Below are 19,335 nucleotides of genomic sequence, written 5' to 3'. Positions count from 1 at the left end.
TACTTTAACCATCCAATTAGTAGTGAACAATGCCAACAAACTTAGTTGTGCTTTCACTTTTACATTAGACTGCTTTTGATGATACCTTTGCCAGTGATTCCTTGAGCCACCTAAAACAGTCATTTGTGACACACTGCAATGATAGTGCAGCATGAACATTTTAAAGGCATCCGTAGCCACATCTAGACAGCAAATGTATGATGTGATCAGTTAGTACTACAGTTGAATAATTTGTCTTAAAAAAATCCCTTTTACTTTTTTTTTCTGCTTGTTTTAAAATATTTGACCCTTCTTCTATTCCACACAGAACCTCAATGCTAAACCCATGCTGTTGGAGAAGTTCTCCTCAGCAGGAGCTCATTGTTAACACAGAAGAACCAACTGTTTTCCTCCGTAGAATATGCTTTGGTTCTGCATGGTCTCAAAAAATCCACTACTTCAGTACAATCAGATTATTATTATTAGTCATCAGTTCATTCTAACAAAACCACAGGCAATGTTTCTGCCACCAAAGATATTTAAAGAGTGATGGCTTGAACTTGCCTCGAAGCATTATGGAAAATGACTGACCTACTAATCAACAAGAAGTGTTACTGTGAACACGGAGAGAACTGTTCTAGTTCAAATTCTCAAAGATACTTGAAGAATCTGTTAACTGCAAGACACACAGGATTCCAACCTTGGGTTTTTTCTTTCCTGAATCTTAGAACCATTTAACCCCTTTCTAGGTTGTTTATGGAATAATCCCCATAAAATAATGAATTTACACTGACACAAAACTTTTTATGAAGGGATGGAGAGCCAGATAGACATTGTAGCTCTGAAATCCAAGCCCAAAGATTTCATTACTTTTCAAATTCATCAGACAGTAACACTTCCTGCAAATGTCTATTCATCCCTCAAAATATTTTTGTATTACTTTCCCTTCATTTTACTTAAATTGGTATTTTCAAAACATTAAAGTTTTGTGTTCTCTAAACATTACTCTCATAGCATTTTTAAATGACTGTAACTCCAGAAGAAAGATGTTATTATCTTTAAACATATTTATAACAAAAAATATCTGAAATGACACCTATTGTTCTATCATATAAAGTTATTTTGATGTGCAGTCTTTTCTGCATAATGAATGTTTGGTAGTTTCAAAACTCTGGTTTGCACATAAAGCACACTCTGAAAGTACAATATAAATAAAATAGTTTATTACCAGTATTTTAAAAGAGCGCTACAATATGCTTTCAAAATATTTTATACAGCATTTTGTCTTTCAATATGAAACAATTCACACAAGGAGAAAAAAATCTCAATATATAACTATCGTCATCATTAACATACTGAATTTGTCTGTCATACAAAAGGCAGAGTAACTACAGACTGTTTCCAAGTATTTTTCCTGGTTTTATTCTCACTGAAAATGGAAAATAACATGTATGAACATAAAACTCCTTTTACCCTTCATATTCACCAAGAACCACAACATTCAGGCCATTTCAAAAATAAAATAAAAAAAAATTACTTAAATAAATATGGTTCTATTTAAATACTAAAAAAATTGTCATGTATCTTACAGGTATGTTAATTTAGAAACAGGAATAAGAACTTCAGGATTCAGATATTCAAAGTTGCATAACAAAGGAAGTATCCTTAAAGGTAGTTTTTCAGAGGACAAAAAAGAAGAAACAAACTTCATTCTTGTTTGTGATGTATGAGCTCCACTGTACTTGTACTTCCAGCCAGCCCCACTGGCACAATGGACAAAACCATCGAGTTACCAGAAAGTAAAACTATTCTATTAATAGAAAGTTACCAGAAAGTAAAACAGATTCTATTAATACAAAATCAGAATTACTTAATTTCAGCTAAAAGTAATTTTCAGTCTCTTATATTTAATGTAATGAGAACATGACTTCCTGACAAAACTGCTCATCTGAGTTATTATCACATCTTAGAGAACATTTCTTTTACTGGTTCACTTTGTATGCTAGAAGGAGACCGAACAGAGAGTAAGCCCATTTTTAACCTTAATGATAATTTCTTGTCTTCTTTTCTTACAGAAAAATAGTTCAGTAAAGCATAAATTGGCCAAAAATGCTAGAGAAGGCAAGGGATTTACAAGGAAGTAGAGTTAATGAAGTGGTGAAATGAATAAATTGATTATAAATCCTAATATTATAGCATTAACTCCTTGTATTTTATATAAAAAGGGAAATTATCTAATTCCTCATGTATAGGTCTCCAGGCACATTAAGTTTAATAACAAAGCAGGTTTTTTTTCTATCCTATAAGAAATAGAATCTTCTATAACACCACATCAACATTCTTCTCACTGAATTTTCTCCCATTTTTCTATTTTTTCTACTCTCTTTTATCTAAAACTAACCTTTTTATTTTTTAATATGGGATAAATACAGCAATAATCCTTTGCTTGGAACATATGGGGAGCCAGAAGAAAGTAAAACGACCTTTTTTTCATATTCTCAAAATTACCTTTTTGTCTTTACTTTACTGATAGTTTAAAAGTGTTACATTTTCCCATATAGTATTTTCTGTTTAGTGATAATTATCTTATTCATGGAACATCGTAGATTACTGCAACACTACTGATACAACATGAATGTGTATTTATAAATTTAATCTAGCCAAAGGGAATGCAAAGAGCGTGTGGGTTTGTTGCATTTTAAAATAACATCTCAACATTAGTATCTCACAAACTATATTAGGTAGAGAGTTCTTTAGACAGCTAATTAACTTCACCAGGTCATCTCTGTAATAGAAAATATAATCCCCTTCAGTTAATTGTTTGGCCTAATATAAATATTTTATAATTATGCAACCAAAAAATTTAAAAATTATTTCATAGGACATTATCCTGTTTTGATAAAACTAATACATTCTCTGCTTGTTCCTCAGTGGAACTAAGCTTTAAGCTCTCTTTAAAGTGAATAAGGTGATGTCTTTTCAAATGTGGGGCCTGTCTGAATTTTTTTCCACAAACTAAACATTCAAATGGCTTCTGTCCAGCATGCATTAGGTGATGTCTTTCAAGCTTAGAAGGAGACTTAAAAGTTTTAAAGCAGATACTGCATTGATATAATTTGTTAACAGCTTCACTTTTTTCACTACTTTCAGAAAAACCATGCCAAGAGCTGTAACAGCTTTGCTTTGTTTCCAACAATTTACTGCACAAATACGGCTGTGGGTTTCTACTGCTGGTGTCAAGAACAAAATCCCCCGACTCAATTTCAACTTTGATTTCAGCTGCTTGGTTTGACTGAATCAGCTCAAATTCTTCAAAGCCAGATGGCTGTGAAGGTGCTTGAGAGTAACCTGAATAACCCACAGGCTGAGAAGACATAAATTCAGTGTGATCTCCCTGGTGGTTGAAAAGTTTGTTCAGGTTTACAAATTCTACCTGGCAAACGGGGCTTTTACAGGCTCTCTTTTCAGTATGGGTGAGCTGATGTCTTTTTAAGTGAGCTGACTGTCTAAATGCCTTCCCACAAACATTACAGCCAAAGGGCTTCTGTCCCGTGTGTATAAGATAATGTCTTTGAAGTTTGGATGAAGATGGAAAAATTTTTTCACATCTGTCACATTTACACACTTTGTGTCTGTTATGTGTATTTTTTGCAGAAGATGAAAAAGTAGAGTGAAGTACTTCTGGATTATCAAAAAAACTATCATTTGATGAACCATAAAAAGCATCATCTTTATTATCCAGTGAATCACCAACATTTAACATGCTTTCACCAGGAAGCACATCTTTTAAATTCCTGCCCACGTCAGGAGGCTGTGGGTACTCTTGCCAAGGTAACGGCACAGCAAACGTTCTTTTCATCCGACTGCAAACTGACTTGTGCACGTCACGCCGGCTCCGGCGCTCCTTGGAAGGTTTAGTGGACACATGCTGATCACAGCGCTGATCCCTAGCTGTAACCAGGTCAGGACTTCCAATGTGACCTGATTTAAATTTTTTTCTGTTAGTCAGAGAAAAATCTGTTGCCTTTCCTCCAGTATGCTTCAGTTTCATCAGGCTCTTATTTTTCCTGTTGACTGCATGTCTGCGTGCTGTTGTACCATTATTTGAACTTCTGCTTTCTTTTGGATAACAACATTTGTGTACCTTTAGAAAATGCTCTGTTTCAAAACACTGGTCACATACTGGGCACTGAAAGGGTACAATATAAATTGAGTGCACATCATGTGGGTCGTTCTCCTGTGACTTGTGTGTATCAGCATTCTCAAAACTATCCCATTTTCCTTCCAACACGTTGTGTGGTCTGGGATATTTAAGAGTCTTTGCTTTACATACAATATTGGGGAAAGTCTTATTTCTGGCATGGAGCTGTTTATGCTTCATGAGTTTGCTCTGTATTTTAAATCCCTTCTGACAAAAACAGCACTGAAAAGGCCTTTCTTCTGTGTGTGTGAGCTGATGAATTTTCAAATGTGTTGACTGTCTGAAAGATTTGCCACATGAAGAACACTTAAAAGGTTTTTGGCCAGTGTGAATAAGGAAGTGCCTTTCTAGCTTGGATCTGGATGGAAACGTCTTGTTACATGATTCACAAGTGTGAGTTTTCTTCTTTCTCCTTCTGGCACCATGTAGATGATCTGACTTGAGACACTGATGCAGCATCCACCTCTCTTCAGTTGCAAAGGGTTTCCAGCACACAGAACAATGAAATATGCCACAAGTGACCCTGTCTTGCTCAGAATTCACATAGTTTTCTGTTTGCTTTGTATCATTCTCATAATTTTCATTATGAAGCTGCTGATGCTTTAAGAAAGTGATTACATTTTTGAAGTTTCTATAACAAACAATACACTTAAAAGGCAGATTATGGGTTAACTGATGCCTCTCCAGGTGGACTAACTGCCTGAACGTTTTATTGCATACATGACATTCAAATGGCTTTTGACCAGTATGTATGAGGTAATGCCTAGCTAATTTTGATGGGGTTTCAAACTGTTTATAGCACATGTCACAAATATATGGCTTTTTCTTGGGTATCTTGACAGCTGCTACACAATGCTGAGTTTTTAACATTTTTAAATGGTAATTACACCTCGCCTACTCTTAATTTCTTCAGATAGGTATTTCAAGTGAAATTATCAAGTGCACACTAAGATGGAAAACCGTAGAAGCAGCAAATTTTCTTAGGAGAGAGATTCTTAAATCCCACTGGTTCCTAAAATAAGAAAAAGAGTATTATTTAGCCTATATTAATGCATAATTGCCTAAGTTTGTCTCTTGTTTTCTACATAAGATACCAAAAGTATCTAGATTAGCACACTCTTGATTTAATTTAGCTTAAAATACTTTCCTTGTAAGAGAGTAATCACTAGTTGCTATGTGATACAGAAAAACTAGATTACTTTCCAGAAGAAAAACAATTTTAAGTCATCTGTGCTATAAATGCATCTGTTCTTCCAAATAATACACAGTTCAACTACATTAATTAAAAAAATTCAAGAACTTATTGTAATAAATGTCTTCTCTGCAGCAGTAATTCTAACTCCCAAGTATAATATTTATGAAGATGAGAGAAAAAGAGAAGAACTAAGATTTCTTTCACTTCAGAAATACATTAAATGAATGCACTGTTAGTGAAAAGAAAAACAGTTAGCTTCAATATATTGTTAAATTTACTGTTCATGTTTCTGTATCTTATCAACGTATCCAGCAGTATAATCAATTTTGATTTCTCTCACAATGGCAAATGCTGGAGCCAGTCAGCAAAAGCAACACACGAGCCACAAACTATAACCATAACTAAGACAACTCCCAGAACATGGAAAAAACACAGGCTATGTTTGCTGTCTCACCATAAAGCTAGAATATCAGGGTTGTGATACCTAACCATGCATATACTGTGAAGTCATCATGAATACGAAGGTAGTTATCATAATTCATCATAATTATTGTTTTAGTCTAACCCAAAATAGTGACATAGTTCTAATTTTCTTTGAATTTTCAACACAGAACACAGTTGGGCACGCTACTGTGCCTCAGCTCAATGACTTGCAAATTATTTTTTCTTGTTTGTAAGTTCCTGAGTGCATGAAAAGTTATGAAAATATTCATAGGAATAGCTAGAAAGTACCTCAACCAAACCTTCCACTGTGAGGCCAACCCATGTCTCCATAGCCTCCAAAGTGGTCTTAAAAACTTCCACTGAGGGAGGTTCCTTAACCTCAGCAGGGCTCCTGCTTCGAAGTTTCACCTCCTCATGAAGCTTTTCCTTGCACCCAGCTGAGCCTTTCTTTACTACAAAGTTATTGTCAGTGTTCTCTACCACCACTTTATGTATTCAAAGTCTGCTTTCTCCCCCTTTGTTTTAAAACTAGGAAAATTCTGGGGTTTTCTAAGTATTGCTTTTAGGTTCACAAAAAACAAACAAACAAAAAAAGGTGGTTTTAATCATCTCTGGACCAATTACAGTTGGTCATTTCATTCCTAAATTGAAGCATCTAAGAAAGATTACATATTCCAGTCCACAAGCATAGTACAAACAGAATAAAAAACCCTCTATGATATTACCAATATAAAAGAAAAGGGATGAAGGGAGCAAACTTTAAAGCAAGAGCATAACAGTTAACACTTGAGTTGTAATATCAAACTATCACAAATTATAGTTAGTAGAAATGTCTTGTGTATCTCAAAGTTATTACAAGTTGAATATTCATTCAACATACCAGCAGAATAAAAAATTAATTTCACTGTCTCCAAAACACTTCACAAATAGATAATGTCCTTATTTTTAAAAAATCACAAATATCCAAAGTGTCTATTCAAAGTAATTGCAAAGAATAAAAGCCTACTGCATTTTAAAGCAAGTTACAACTTGGTTCAAGATTCAAGAAACATACACTAAGACTGAAAATATCTGGCAAATCAAGATTTTTCTTAAGCTTAATGGAAAGAAAACCTGGTAATGAGGTAGAATTGTTCCATCCCTGACAGATATGTTCCTATGTAATTGTGGGCCTTAATAAGGAACATTTGGATGTTTGCCTAAGATGTGATTGTCACTACACTGAGGAGTTTCTTAATCTCACTGAAACAGTTCAGGGTAGATAAAGCAGTTGAGAAAGTCAACTTTTCCTTTCCAATTCCCTTTTCCTGTAGAATTTTAACAGCCACTCAGTTTCAGTCTCCTTTTGAAGATGAAAGAAAACACAACACTTTTAGGAGAGCCCCTTTTCCTCCCAGTTGTCACATCATGTGGATGCTGGGAGTTTAGAGAGAGAAGTGTGTGACACCAAATGCTTTCTAGCTGGTGCTACCATGAAGCTAAAGACAGGCGGGCTGAGAAAAGGAGAAAAGATCCTCTACCATGCTGAATTTCTGTGCAGCTCAAGGCAGCCTCCATTAGCAGGGAAAGAAAATCTCCTGAGGAAGAACTGTAAAGAGTGATGTATTTCAGTTAACGTTCTGTCATGCAGATCTAATTTACACATCAGGAAGATGCTCAAACACTACGGTGACATGCAAAGAAAAGAAGTCCGAAGTAAGAGACAGCTGTGGCATATTACACAAGGGATTTTGTATTTAGCTTATAAATTTTTTAAGATTCTATCTGGTGAATGAGGAAAATGCTCTGTAGTACAAGGTGTCAAAAGCAGAGTAGAGCTTCTTGCTGTGATCTTCTTGCCCTGTGAAAGACTGAAGGCTCAGATAAGCTAAACCAAGGGGATACAAGGGGAGGAGAAAGGAGCCAAGACAGAGCATTACTGTGTGGCCCAAATATATTTTCAAATCCTATTTACTAAGGACAGGCATCTCCACATCTATTTCAAGGTGCTCTGTGCCTTGGACATCTAAGGAATAAACATGCTGCTGCTGAAGATCACAGAGCAAAAGACAAGCTTGGAATATTGCTTCCTGCTAGCCTTGAAAGTACACAGGCTAGTCCTAATTAGAGTTAGAAAACATACCTCACTATGTGATAAGGATTTAGTTTCTGGCAAAGCTCCAATTTAATATTACGCTGTCTCTATTTTTCATCTTAGCTGCAAGGTCATGCAGAAAAATAGAACCAAGGAGTTACACGGGCCACTGAAAGTTCAGAGAGGACTCTGCTAAGTAGTATTGTTTAATAATTAACTGTTTCCTTAATATTACAGATGGCAGCAAGCTGCAACAAAACAAAACAACGATGGAAGAAAATTCTGAATTCAAATCCAGTCTTTGCTAATCAGAAAAGTTTGCATTGTAGTGTTTGTTTGTTTTGTTGTTGTTTTAAAAAGCTCCAATAAAAAAGGAAACAACCAATCAGGAAGAGGGTACTTAAATAAGAACAGCAAGATCTACAATTTAGGACAGAATAATCCCCTAGTGCAGAAAAGACCTAGAGTCTAAGTTGGAACAGAAGGTGAATATGCCAAAGGCTACCATCCATACCAGGATGAGTGAACAGATGTAAAGCTTTGAGAGGACATAAATCTTCCTTCTTACTTACTACTGTTTAGAATTCAGCTAGAGTAGTCTATCCAGTTTTGAATACTGCCCTTTGAATTGAGTCAAACATATGAATTGATCAGAATGAATGAATTCAGAGAAGAGGATCAAGAATGATCTGAGCTTAAATGCAAAATATACAAGAAAAGATTAAAGTAACTGGGAACATTTAGGCTAAAAAAGAGGAGACACAATTAAAAAAAATAACACACACACCCCCTGCAAGACAAAGCAGAAGAATCACTTTTAAGGGAAACAGAAATAAGCTGTTCCCCAAACCACTTATTGTTGTGAATGAAAATGGCTTCAAATTACTGTAAAAAGAATTCAAGTACATTATTGTCCTTACAGCTGCAAAGTGTTTCTTAATGAGCATACAAATAAGTTCTATGGGAGATTGCTCTGACTACACTGGAGGTCTCCAAAGCAGGTTGTATGAACACTTCTCAAATTCCCACACCAATACAGCTGACCCTACATAAGAGAATATATTCTTGTATTGTTTTTTGGTGACTCCTTATTGTAATTCAAAACAACACATTTAGGAATTGAAAATTCAATATATTTCAAAATTTTCCAGGGAGGATTCTTCTGCATTATTATTAGTATATCTTCAAATCCTTGAGGCACGCTAATGCTTATAACCTCCCAGAAACAATTATATAAGAAAACAAATTATAATAATAGATATGTGAAGAAACATAAGGTGCCTCAGATAACAGTAATGACTCAAAAAGAAAGTGATTTATGAAACAGCATGCCAGAGAGAGGAACCTGAGCACCAAGACAAATATTTTTCCCCGCTGGATTTCCTCACCAGCTCTCCCGAGAGAAAAGTTTAGATTGCTACAATGGGAGGACAAATCACATCAGAAATGGAACCTTAACTCGCCACTTACACAGAAATCAACAACAGGCATTATGGCTCCTCAAAGTTAACACCCTTTATTCTCGCCTTTTTTCCTTGTAACTGTCCGATATACTCCCTGAAGCCAACCAAAAGATGTGTGGTGGTGAAGGTTTAAGGGCTGGTTTAAGAACAGACGTACGTTCTGCTTCAGGGGCCTGAGACCCCTGCGTGTCACCAACACCCCCCCAACAGGACTCACGTAAATCCAGTTAGAAACCTAAGAGCAGGTGTCGAGGGGGCCCTTGCGGACACGCGGACACACACACATACACACCCCCCTATACGCACATGCACACACACACACACACACACACCCCTATACGCGCACGCACACACACACACACACACACACACACCCCTATACGCACACATCCGCAGCACCCCGCCCGGGGCCGGCTCTCGTACAGCGGGTCCCTGCTGGGCCCGCGGCCGCCCGGCCCAGCCGCGCCTCCCCTCGCGCAAGGAGAGCCCCCCCGGCCCGGCCCTGGCCCCGCGGTGCCCCCGGAGCTCGGGACCGCGCACGGCCCAGGGAAGGGGCAGCGACCGAGGGCGAAGAAGGGAGCGACCTGGAGAAGCAGCTACCGCACCTCCACCTTCCTCATCTCTCCCGGGATTGCTGCCGCGTAAACTCTTCCCCCCGGATGGCACCGGGACAGCGGGAAACCCGGGCCGGTGCTTTCCGTTCCTCCCGCAATCCGGCCCCGCCCGCCGCTGGGCCGCGGCCGGGACCAGGGGCGGGGGAGGCTTTATTTATGTCATTTATGCCCAGGCAGAGCATGCCCCCGGCCCTGCTGATGAATTTTTAATTGGTGTGGCACGTTGTTCCGTACGAACGAGACACATTTTCTACTGCAGCCACCCAAAAGCACATAACCAATGCCCAGTGGTTGCAGGGTTGCAAGAAAAGCACGATGGCAGTTATACTCTTACTATGTGTTAAACGCACCCAAGGCCAAGCCAACTGGCTTTAAAGGCCAGGAAATGGTACCAGGAAGGGAAGGAGAGAAGAGACGCTTGCCCGGGAATTCTAAAAACGCCTCCAATTACGCGTGCACACAAACGTGACCGGTTTGGCTTCTCTGCAGGAGAGTGGGAGCCAACAAAGGCAGGAGCTGGTGGCTGAGGGATGGACGCCGGCCCAGCAGTGGTCAGATCTCCCTCGGTGGCCACAGCCCAGCTGAGGTTACCTCAGAGGAATGGCCAGCAAAGGGCTGAAGGCATACAGAAAAGGACAGAAACCATTTACAGGTGGGGCTTGCATCCAGTTCAGGGTTCCCCAGCCCAGGACCTGCTGGAGCAAGTCCAGAAGAGGCCACAAGAAGGGGCTGGAGCACCTCTCCTATGAAGACACACTGAGAGAGTTGCGGTTTTTCAGGAAGAGAGAAGGCTCTGGGGAAACCCTACTGCTGCCCTCCTGTGCTTAAAGGAGGCTTATAAGACTTTCCAAGGCGCATAGTGACAGGACAAGGAACAAACATTTTAAACTGTGAGAGGATAGATTTAGATTGGACATAAAGAATAAATGTTGCACAAATAAGGGTGGTGAGGCACTGGAAAAGGTTGCCCAGAAGCTGTGGATGCCCCATCCCTGAAGTGCTCAAGGCCAGGGTGAATGGGCTTTAAGCAACACGGTCTAGTGAAAGATGTCTGTATCTACAGCAAGGGGTTAGATTAGATAACCTGGGTTTGGTCCCTGCCAAATCAAATCACTCCTTTCTGTGATTCTGCCTCATAAAAGAACATGCAAATGACACAGCAAAGTGTAAGAGATTAATCATAAATGTCTGTTAATAAAACACAAGGACATGGATGAAGCTGGTTACGTTGTCCCCATTGGGACAGAGAATTTCTAGTCACGAGACTTTTGACTTAGCCACCTGCATTTACAGCTCAATATGAACTCTATTAGTTAAATCCCAAACTCTTTATCAAAAGCACAAAAAGACATATTGCAGATTTTTTCTATTTTTTGTAATTTGTTATTTTTAAGGTATCTGCCATATCCCAGGACTTACAGAGGACCAGCAGATGTCTTCTCTGCTTTCTTTTTTCCTTTAAAAAAGGGACAGCTCACCAGCCCCCACCTTTTTAAACACTGATGATTGATTTGACTATCTTGTGAGTGAAATTGCAATACTGAAGACAAAATAAGTCATTCCCTGTGATAAAGCTTATAAGAGGTTTAATTTTTTCATACAGATGCATTTTCCTAAGAGCTTTGCTTATTTTCTTTTGTTCATGCAGACTGAAATTAAAATTATTTGCACGTGCAGCATTAATTTCTTAGAAAAACATGACTGCCAGCTCACTCATCTTTTTTCAGCTGTCCTTTTACTGAGACTCCATCTTGGTACAATGGATCTGACTCTTAGCAGGAGGAACAGAAGAGGGCAAAACAAACAAAATATCAAAGATATAAATTAGTAAAGTTTTAAAAAGGCTGTGGTAATTTAAATTGTCTTTGTGCTCTGGGTGTTAAGCCCTCTCTCCCAGTCCTACTGGGAATTCAAGTAGAAATCATCTGTGCTGAGGAAACTCCAAACAACTGCTGTATATATAAAAAAGGAATTGTTTACTCATGAATGTTGTATACATTATTGAAAGAGAAGTTGGCAGCATTTACTAGCCTAAGGATAATTTTTGCAGGCCTTGGTGTCTGTGAAGAGCCGTTCTTGAGATACCTAGAAATGTCCTTTTGTGATACCTAGGAACGAATTCTGTAGAACAATCACTACTTCTTAGCTTAGCAACATTAAAAATCAAATTATTCTCATCACCAGTGGTATAAATAACATCTGACCTAATTTACAACACACGAGCCAAATTGTAACACTACAGAACAAAATTTATTTCCATTTAAGCTGAAATGCTCAAGCAAACAGCTTAGTTAGTGTTGCTTGTTGCTTTAGTAGCATACATATTAACCAGTTACTCCCTGAAAGGGAGCCAAGCCTTGTGGTTAAAATGGGGATTGGGACAGCCGAGAGCTGAAGGCTTGGAAACGCTATTTGGCCACAGGGAAGTCACTTAGGCTTCTACATGTCCATGGCCTAGCTATAAAAAGTGCATAATAATTGCCATGTGCATCTCATAAAGCTATTCAGAAATATTAGTCATCGTTTTATAACTGCAGATCACCTGAATATATATATTTTTCTTTTTAAAGCATCTATTTTATTTTAAAGTGTATCCAGCCTTAGGAGCCTGCTCATGAAACCCTGGTCTGGTCTGAAGCAAGTACACAAGCAGCTGAGTTCTGCATCTGCCTGGTAACAAGCTAGTATAGCAGACCCACAGCTGGTGTAGATTGTTGTAGCTCTCTTGATTTTAACAAAGCTGTTGCAATGAATACCAGCTGAGAATCTTCTTGTGTAGTTCTAGAAGTTACCAGAAAGTAGAATCAAAAAATACTAAATTCAGTCCTAGCCCAGTTATAACAAAACAGGTGAATTAATTCAATATGTTTTTGTGGAAAACACTGCAAACACATGGAGTCAATTATATGGTTTTATGATGCCAAAGAAAAAATAGGCAGGGTTTGTAGGAAGTCGTGTTGCAACATTGTAGCAACAATGCAAGACCTCCTAGGAGTGGAAAGTGGATTTATTTTAAATCTAAAATGATTTCAACTATTCACTTATGCCTTCTTCCCACATCTTGGTTGTGGATGTCTTTTTGTAACCTGACCACACTTATTTTCACAATCCTGTCCCACTTCAGCAAGTCATTGGGATTTACTCGCTGCCCTTTGCCTCATCTTGTGTGCTTCCAAGCTGTAGGTAGATATGTGCTGGGATCTTGATGACCTGTTAATCGAGGTGCTGTGGTACACACCATTCTTGTAACTATTCTCCAGCTGGTTTTTCTTTCTGATGCTTCCACACCCAGATGTTATTCATTCTTACTGCACACTAATATTAACATTTGTAGCAGTTTTCTACATGTTGAGAATATGCAGAATATTCAGGATGTGCATGCTTTTGTATACATATATTATCCTTGTTTTACTTATCTAAATAAGGTTACATTTAACAGATAATAAACCAGGAGCATATTGAAACAATCTGCATGATTGTTATCTAACTTGGCCCTTGAGAGGTTTTACAGAATTAGCTCTGGTGATAGCTATATTGTTATGTGCAAGATACTTTTTAAGTGTTTTCTTTTTCTCTTTCAAAGAAAAGGAAATGTAAAAAATAAATGAAAAAATAATTCCTAAACTTTCCTTAAATAAAAATTGTGCAATAGAATAGTTTCACTGGCTAGTGCTGAATTTCAAGATCCTGAAATGCTGTGTTCCTTCATTCGTGAAAGAAAATTTTACACAAGAACATAAGTTATGTAATTCTTTACATTATTATTCTAAATGCATATTGCTCCACTTCTTGTAGAAGGCACACTATCTAGAGTAGGTATTAACATCTCAGTCTCAATTTTAACATAAAATGAGTGATTAGTCTTTTTGTGGGTATATGCTGTAGTCTATTGATATGGAAAGCCAGATCTCATTCAAATAAATTTCTGTTCCCATTAATTTTTAGGAAGCATAATATTTTGCCTTAAAATATTGTGAAGATGCCTCTGCAAGCTGACAGTTGGCAATTCAATTGCATGAGTTGCAGGGACAGTCTGTGAGTTAACTGCAACACATTATCATTAATCTGCTCTTGTCTGCTTTTGTAAGGTATTCCCTACTTTAAACACAAGCTGTATATGCAATGTGTTACAGCGATTCCCCTGGTGTTATTTTTATTGTGTTATAGGCTAAATAGACACATAACACAGTATATAACTTGCTAATGTGTCAATTAATGCCACCTCGGGGCTGCAGTAAATTGCAAAGGCTTTTAAAACTGTGAATATGCATTTAATGTTAGTCTTAGGTTTCTTCCTTTTTCTCTTGCCCTATTTTCTGCCTTTTTTTTTTTCCCTAAATAGTCCATCTTAAAGCCCTCTGGTGCATAACAATGAATTGCCTTGAGGGAAGATAGTTGTTTAATGAATCTCAGAAATATGTATTCTACACATGCAAGTATCATATTGTATTTGATTAAGCACTCTGTGTCAAGAGCTCCATAAATTCTGTCTGTATGCTCAAAACAGAAAACAACTTGTAATGAAATTTTTGAGAAGAGTAAAAGTTATTCAGCCAGACTTACAAAAACATAGGGAAAAGAAAGAGAAATTTCCAGAGAATATGACGAAATTTTAAAGACAACACATTAACACTTAATTCTATGAGATGTAAGATTAATTACATTTCAATGCCTTTAAGAATCACTTTCATTAACTTTTTTGCTTTGTCTAGCAATATATTATGCTTTGTTTAGCAGTATATTTCAAAATAATTTTCTTATCTGGTATAATGTACTTGAAACTTATACACAAATCAGTGTATGTAGATGTTCATTTGTTGAGTGAAAAACCCACAAATTGCTGGCTCACAGCTCTTAATCTCTTCAATCCCTTAAGAATCCCTGCTTTGAAATTAGTTGCAGGCTCTATCAATTTTATCTGTTTAAATGGACAAACCTAATTACTACAGAAGAGCAATTGATTTTTAAATTACCACTGATTGCACAGTGGGTATCTCAGTGGGAAGACAGGTACATTCAGCCTCTCAAATGGAATCAATGTATTAATTAATCTACAGATTGACATACTCCATAGAAAGTTCCCCTTCTCTTCACCTCCTTCCTGTAGATTCATTTGTTTCATTTTAAAAGAAATTTCTGATGATATAGAAGTGAAAAATTAAAATGCAATATAAAATTACACATGCTGTGTCTAATGTGTGAGTTTCGAGTTTCTGACTTTGCACATCCAGTGCCATTTGCTAGCTTAGGTGGACACTGAGTGATAAAGTATTCCTTACATCACTGAAACATAATTGTGCAATATAATTCCAAGGTATATGTATGCATGCAAGAGCTAAAAATGACCTTTCATTAAATGGAAATTAATTCCTTTCATGGAATTAGTAAAATTAACATAAACAAAAACAGATATGGAGAAAACAAAACATGTGCTCAGTACTGTGCCCACTGCTGGCCTTCCTAGTAGAAGGTAGAGCTGGAAATACTGGAATGAGTCCAGCAAAAAGGCACTAAGATGATTAAGTAGCATCTGCTCTGTAAGGAGAAACTCAAAGAGCTGTGGCTGTTTAGCCTCAGAAAGAAAAGACTTAGCAGGGATCTTATAAATGTGTTTAAATACATTTTGAAGTGGGAGGCAGGGAGGGAAGAAACTGGAGCTGGACTCCTCTCAGTGGTTGCCACTGCAAGAGCAGGAGGCACAGACTGAAATCCAGTGCTCCCCCTAAACATGAGGAAAAAATCCTCAACTTTTTTGCTTTAAAAATGGTAAAACTCTGGAAGAGGTAGATGTTGTGAGGTCTCCGTCACTAGAGACATTAGGGACAAAATTAAAGGTAGTTGGAGCTGATGGAGGTTTGAAAGACAATAGGATCTAACATTTAAACTTGTTTATAGGTCTGTGGACCATAGCTTTAGTTAAGGAGAAATATACGAGCTATGAAAAAAATAGTCAAAATTACTGCTGGACAGATCAGTTTCAGTGTCATTCCCTGGGAGAAAAGTGTCAATAAGAATATTCAGAACCAGTTATTCCCAGATTTGGTAGACAATAGTGAATGATTACTGAATCAAATAGAGCTGATTCTATTTTAGAACTGATTTACATTTGATTTTTGAAGTGGTATGTGCACTAAAGAATAGCTAGTAATAAAAACAACCTTTTAAGTGATGACGTACAGATAACATTTTGATTAGCTGATGGTTTAATAGAAGTTAGTCTTCAGGTTTATTGATTTCAAAAGAAAGGGTGAATTTAGCGAAATTAGAATTAATTAAACCAAATAGTGGTCAGCAAGGAAAGCTAAACATCAGTGATGCGAAGTATAGTGGTGAAATAAGATTTACTGAAAATCAAACATCATAAATCTTAAAAAAATAGATAACAAAAGGTTCTTCATCCACATAAATTTAAAAGAACATTAAATGACATCCCTGTTCCCTGAATGGAGGATAAACCATGCATGGTTCAAAATGCAATGGATATTTTGCCTCAGTTTTCAATATGGATCGCTAGGTAGGTGAAAAGAGAGGGAAACTGAGAATCTTAAGTAGCAGCAAGACTCGTAAGACTTGAAGTACGACAATTAGGAAAGCTGTATGTTTATTTTTCCAGAAATACAACAGCAGTAGAACATGAAACACTTGACCACCTGTAGCACCAGGAAATTGGATTTGATGAGCTACGAAATCCTTTCCATTCTTAAACTCCAGTGCCCCTGTATTGACTTTCTCAAAAGCTTCTGTCTGTCAATACAATTAGTTTTCTCTACACTGCAGAGAATCTTGACAAATCAAATTGTCAAATCATCAAATTATTTGATAACTCAATAAACATGCTGAAATTTAATAAATGCGCATAATGTCAACTAAAGTCATATTGCAGGAAGGATACAGTTAGCTTGGAGAAAAATATACTTTTGGCTTCTAAGGCTAGATATTTACTTGCATAAGGATTGGATATTAAGGTAAAAGATATTTTCTATCTCACAGTGCTTTACCCTTCCAACTTCAGCTTTAAATTACCTTAACATGAGTAATAAAAAGAAGAAAATAGAAAATTGGTAAATTCTACACACCCCCAAGTCCTCTAGTTATTAAAATGCATTATGGATACTCATGTCAGCCTACACATTTACTTGTGTCTCCTTGACTACTCCAGAACGGTTATGAGAGTGTAACACGTTTAACTATAACAGCCTACATCTGTCTATTTCCCCTTTTATTGGAGAGAGAGGAAATGCTGATTTTTCAGAGTCCCATCCCTTACTTCCATAGATTGTCTGCCTTTTACTATATGTTATGTTGTGTTTCCATTTATGACAAACTGAATTTCATCTGTTCACCATCCCTGTCTATCCTTGCCCTAGTGGGTATGTTGGGTCTTTTCTAGGACAAAGTCCAAACTACTTTTTTTGCTTGACATCATTCATCTGATATCAGTACACAGTCTGATGGCATAAGTAAGCTGCTAGGCTTAGGCATGAATTTCCAGGACATGTCTTTACCTAATGTACACTCTTGAGTTAGCCAGAAGAAGACACTTTCTTGCTAGTTGTACTGAGTGTGCTGCCCACAGCTAACCCTGAAAGGTTTAAACAGTCAAACAGTATGGATAAATGATGCATTTGCCTTCAAAACTCACTCTGATACTTCATTTGCCCTGCAGTGTGATCACCACTGCACAGTTATTCTGAAAACCCGGATGCATTCTTTAGTTTCCAACTTTTGCTTTAACCCTAACTCAGAAAGCAAATAGTATTATGAACAACTTCCTAGGCTCAGTGGTCTGAGGGTAGCTTTCCATTAAAACTCTTGTTTCAGTAATTTAAAAGCTGAAGGTGCTTCACTATGTAGGGTCTGTCTTTGATCCAGCAAAAGCATGCCACATCCTATAATGAATTTTACTATCCTATAATTCTGAGCTTACATGGTATGGTTTTTTCTACATCTACTCATCTTTTGTATAGTAAAAACTTAAAAACTTCAAAAAGATGAGACTTTATAACCTCTAGAAGGTCCACCAATGAATAGATAAAGTAAACCATCCCAGGACCTAAAAGTCACCTGACAGAGATCAGTACAATATATAAAAATATTAGAAACCAAAGAACCAGTCCAAAGAGAAGGTTTTGTTTCTGTTACTGAATGCTGACAACTGGAGGGAAAGGAAAATGGTTCCATGTATCTCATTTCTTGCCGTAGCTCTTTTTGGAAAACCAATGACCACAGAACCTCTTATGTTTTACCCAGGTTTATGAGTTAGAGAAAAAGATGCTCACTCAGTAGTCACAAACATCTTAATTTCAAGATGAATGATTGGTTAACAAAAAAGCTGTAATTACCTGCTAATCAGCACTAGTCAATGTTGGCCGATTCATAATGGCTTTACTGCTCTTCACAGTCTTGCACCATCCTATGTTTTTGTCTGAGTGGACCATATGATTCCTCTCAGTTCCACTCAATATTTGCTGAGGCATGTCTTCATTCATATCTTCAGCATCTTTGTTTTAATGTCCCAGCACAACTTCAGATCTTTGTTCAGGAGTCTATCTATATTAATCACCATAAGGAATAACAGATCTCTAGGCCACCTGCCAGTACCTAGCAGAAAGAAAAACAACAAAAGAAAAATGATAGAATGAAACAAGAGAAGTTATAGAAACTGTTTAGTTTCATTCCTGGTCTGAAATTCTATCATTTTCTGATAGGGGTCCAGCAGTGCATGACATCATAAATCCAGCAATGCATGCAGTAACAGCAGAAAATTGTGATGTATGACTATGGCATTCAGCACTGTTTTTAAAACACTGCAGTGCAGGGTAATCACAGAAATGCAAAGGAAAGATGTTTAGATATGTCCACACATCTACAGCATGATGCGACCTGGTGTTACAAATCATTTAAGCCTCAGAAAAAACCTGGCAAATTTTAAAGGTATATGTAACCCTGGAAGAGCATGAAACTAAAAAACTTAGGATACTGTTTTGATGCACTCAAGTAAAGTATAGGACACATTTCTAAACTCTCTCACAGAATGAAATGTTCTCTCCAGCCTGGGTATTGTAACTTCTCATTATATTCACTTCTAGTCCTGAGAAGGCAAAGATGCATAAGAAAATCTATACTGCAACACAACTTGCTGGGTTGCTTCAGCATCAGTGAGCAGTATTTATTTAACAAAATACAAGTATGTGTAATGTATTTTATTCTTAAAACTTACAAAATACAAACAACAAACAGCCTAAATTGATCCTCATTTATTCTGCTTACAGGCTGTCATCATCTATTTTCCTGTTGAACAACCAGCTTGTGACAATACACGTAATGGATGAGATAAAATAGTTTTTAAATTTGATTATACTCTT

At 37.3% G+C, this 19,335-nt stretch overlaps 1 protein-coding gene across 3 annotated transcripts; it reads right to left on the bottom strand.

Moving 5' to 3' along the window:
• Positions 1-1,180: 1,180 nt before the first annotated feature.
• ZNF770 (zinc finger protein 770) lies at positions 1,181-18,330 on the bottom strand. 3 transcript variants are annotated; one of them, XM_036384626.2, is made up of 2 exons: positions 18,313-18,330; positions 1,181-5,192 (listed from the first exon to the last, which is right to left on the bottom strand). In XM_036384626.2, exon 2 carries the CDS (start codon positions 5,048-5,050, stop codon positions 2,855-2,857), a length of 2,196 nt encoding a protein of 731 aa, XP_036240519.1. In that variant the 5' UTR covers positions 5,051-5,192; positions 18,313-18,330; the 3' UTR covers positions 1,181-2,854. The 3 variants fall into 3 exon arrangements, with proteins under 3 accessions (XP_036240519.1, XP_036240517.1, XP_036240518.1); XM_036384624.1 differs by lacking the exon at positions 18,313-18,330 and adding an exon at positions 9,941-10,116; XM_036384625.1 differs by lacking the exon at positions 18,313-18,330 and adding an exon at positions 9,962-10,116.
• Between the last annotated feature and the right edge of the window lie 1,005 nt (positions 18,331-19,335).

Source organism: Molothrus ater, chromosome 6 (assembly GCF_012460135.2).
Source record: "Molothrus ater isolate BHLD 08-10-18 breed brown headed cowbird chromosome 6, BPBGC_Mater_1.1, whole genome shotgun sequence".
NCBI lineage: Eukaryota > Metazoa > Chordata > Aves > Passeriformes > Icteridae > Molothrus > Molothrus ater.
This window is presented reverse-complemented; position numbering and strand designations above follow the sequence as displayed.

Coding starts and splice junctions, on each gene's coding strand:
- ZNF770 (XM_036384626.2), bottom strand. CDS start 5,050: ATGTTAAAAACTCAGCATTGTGTAGCAGCTGTCAAGATACCCAAGAAA.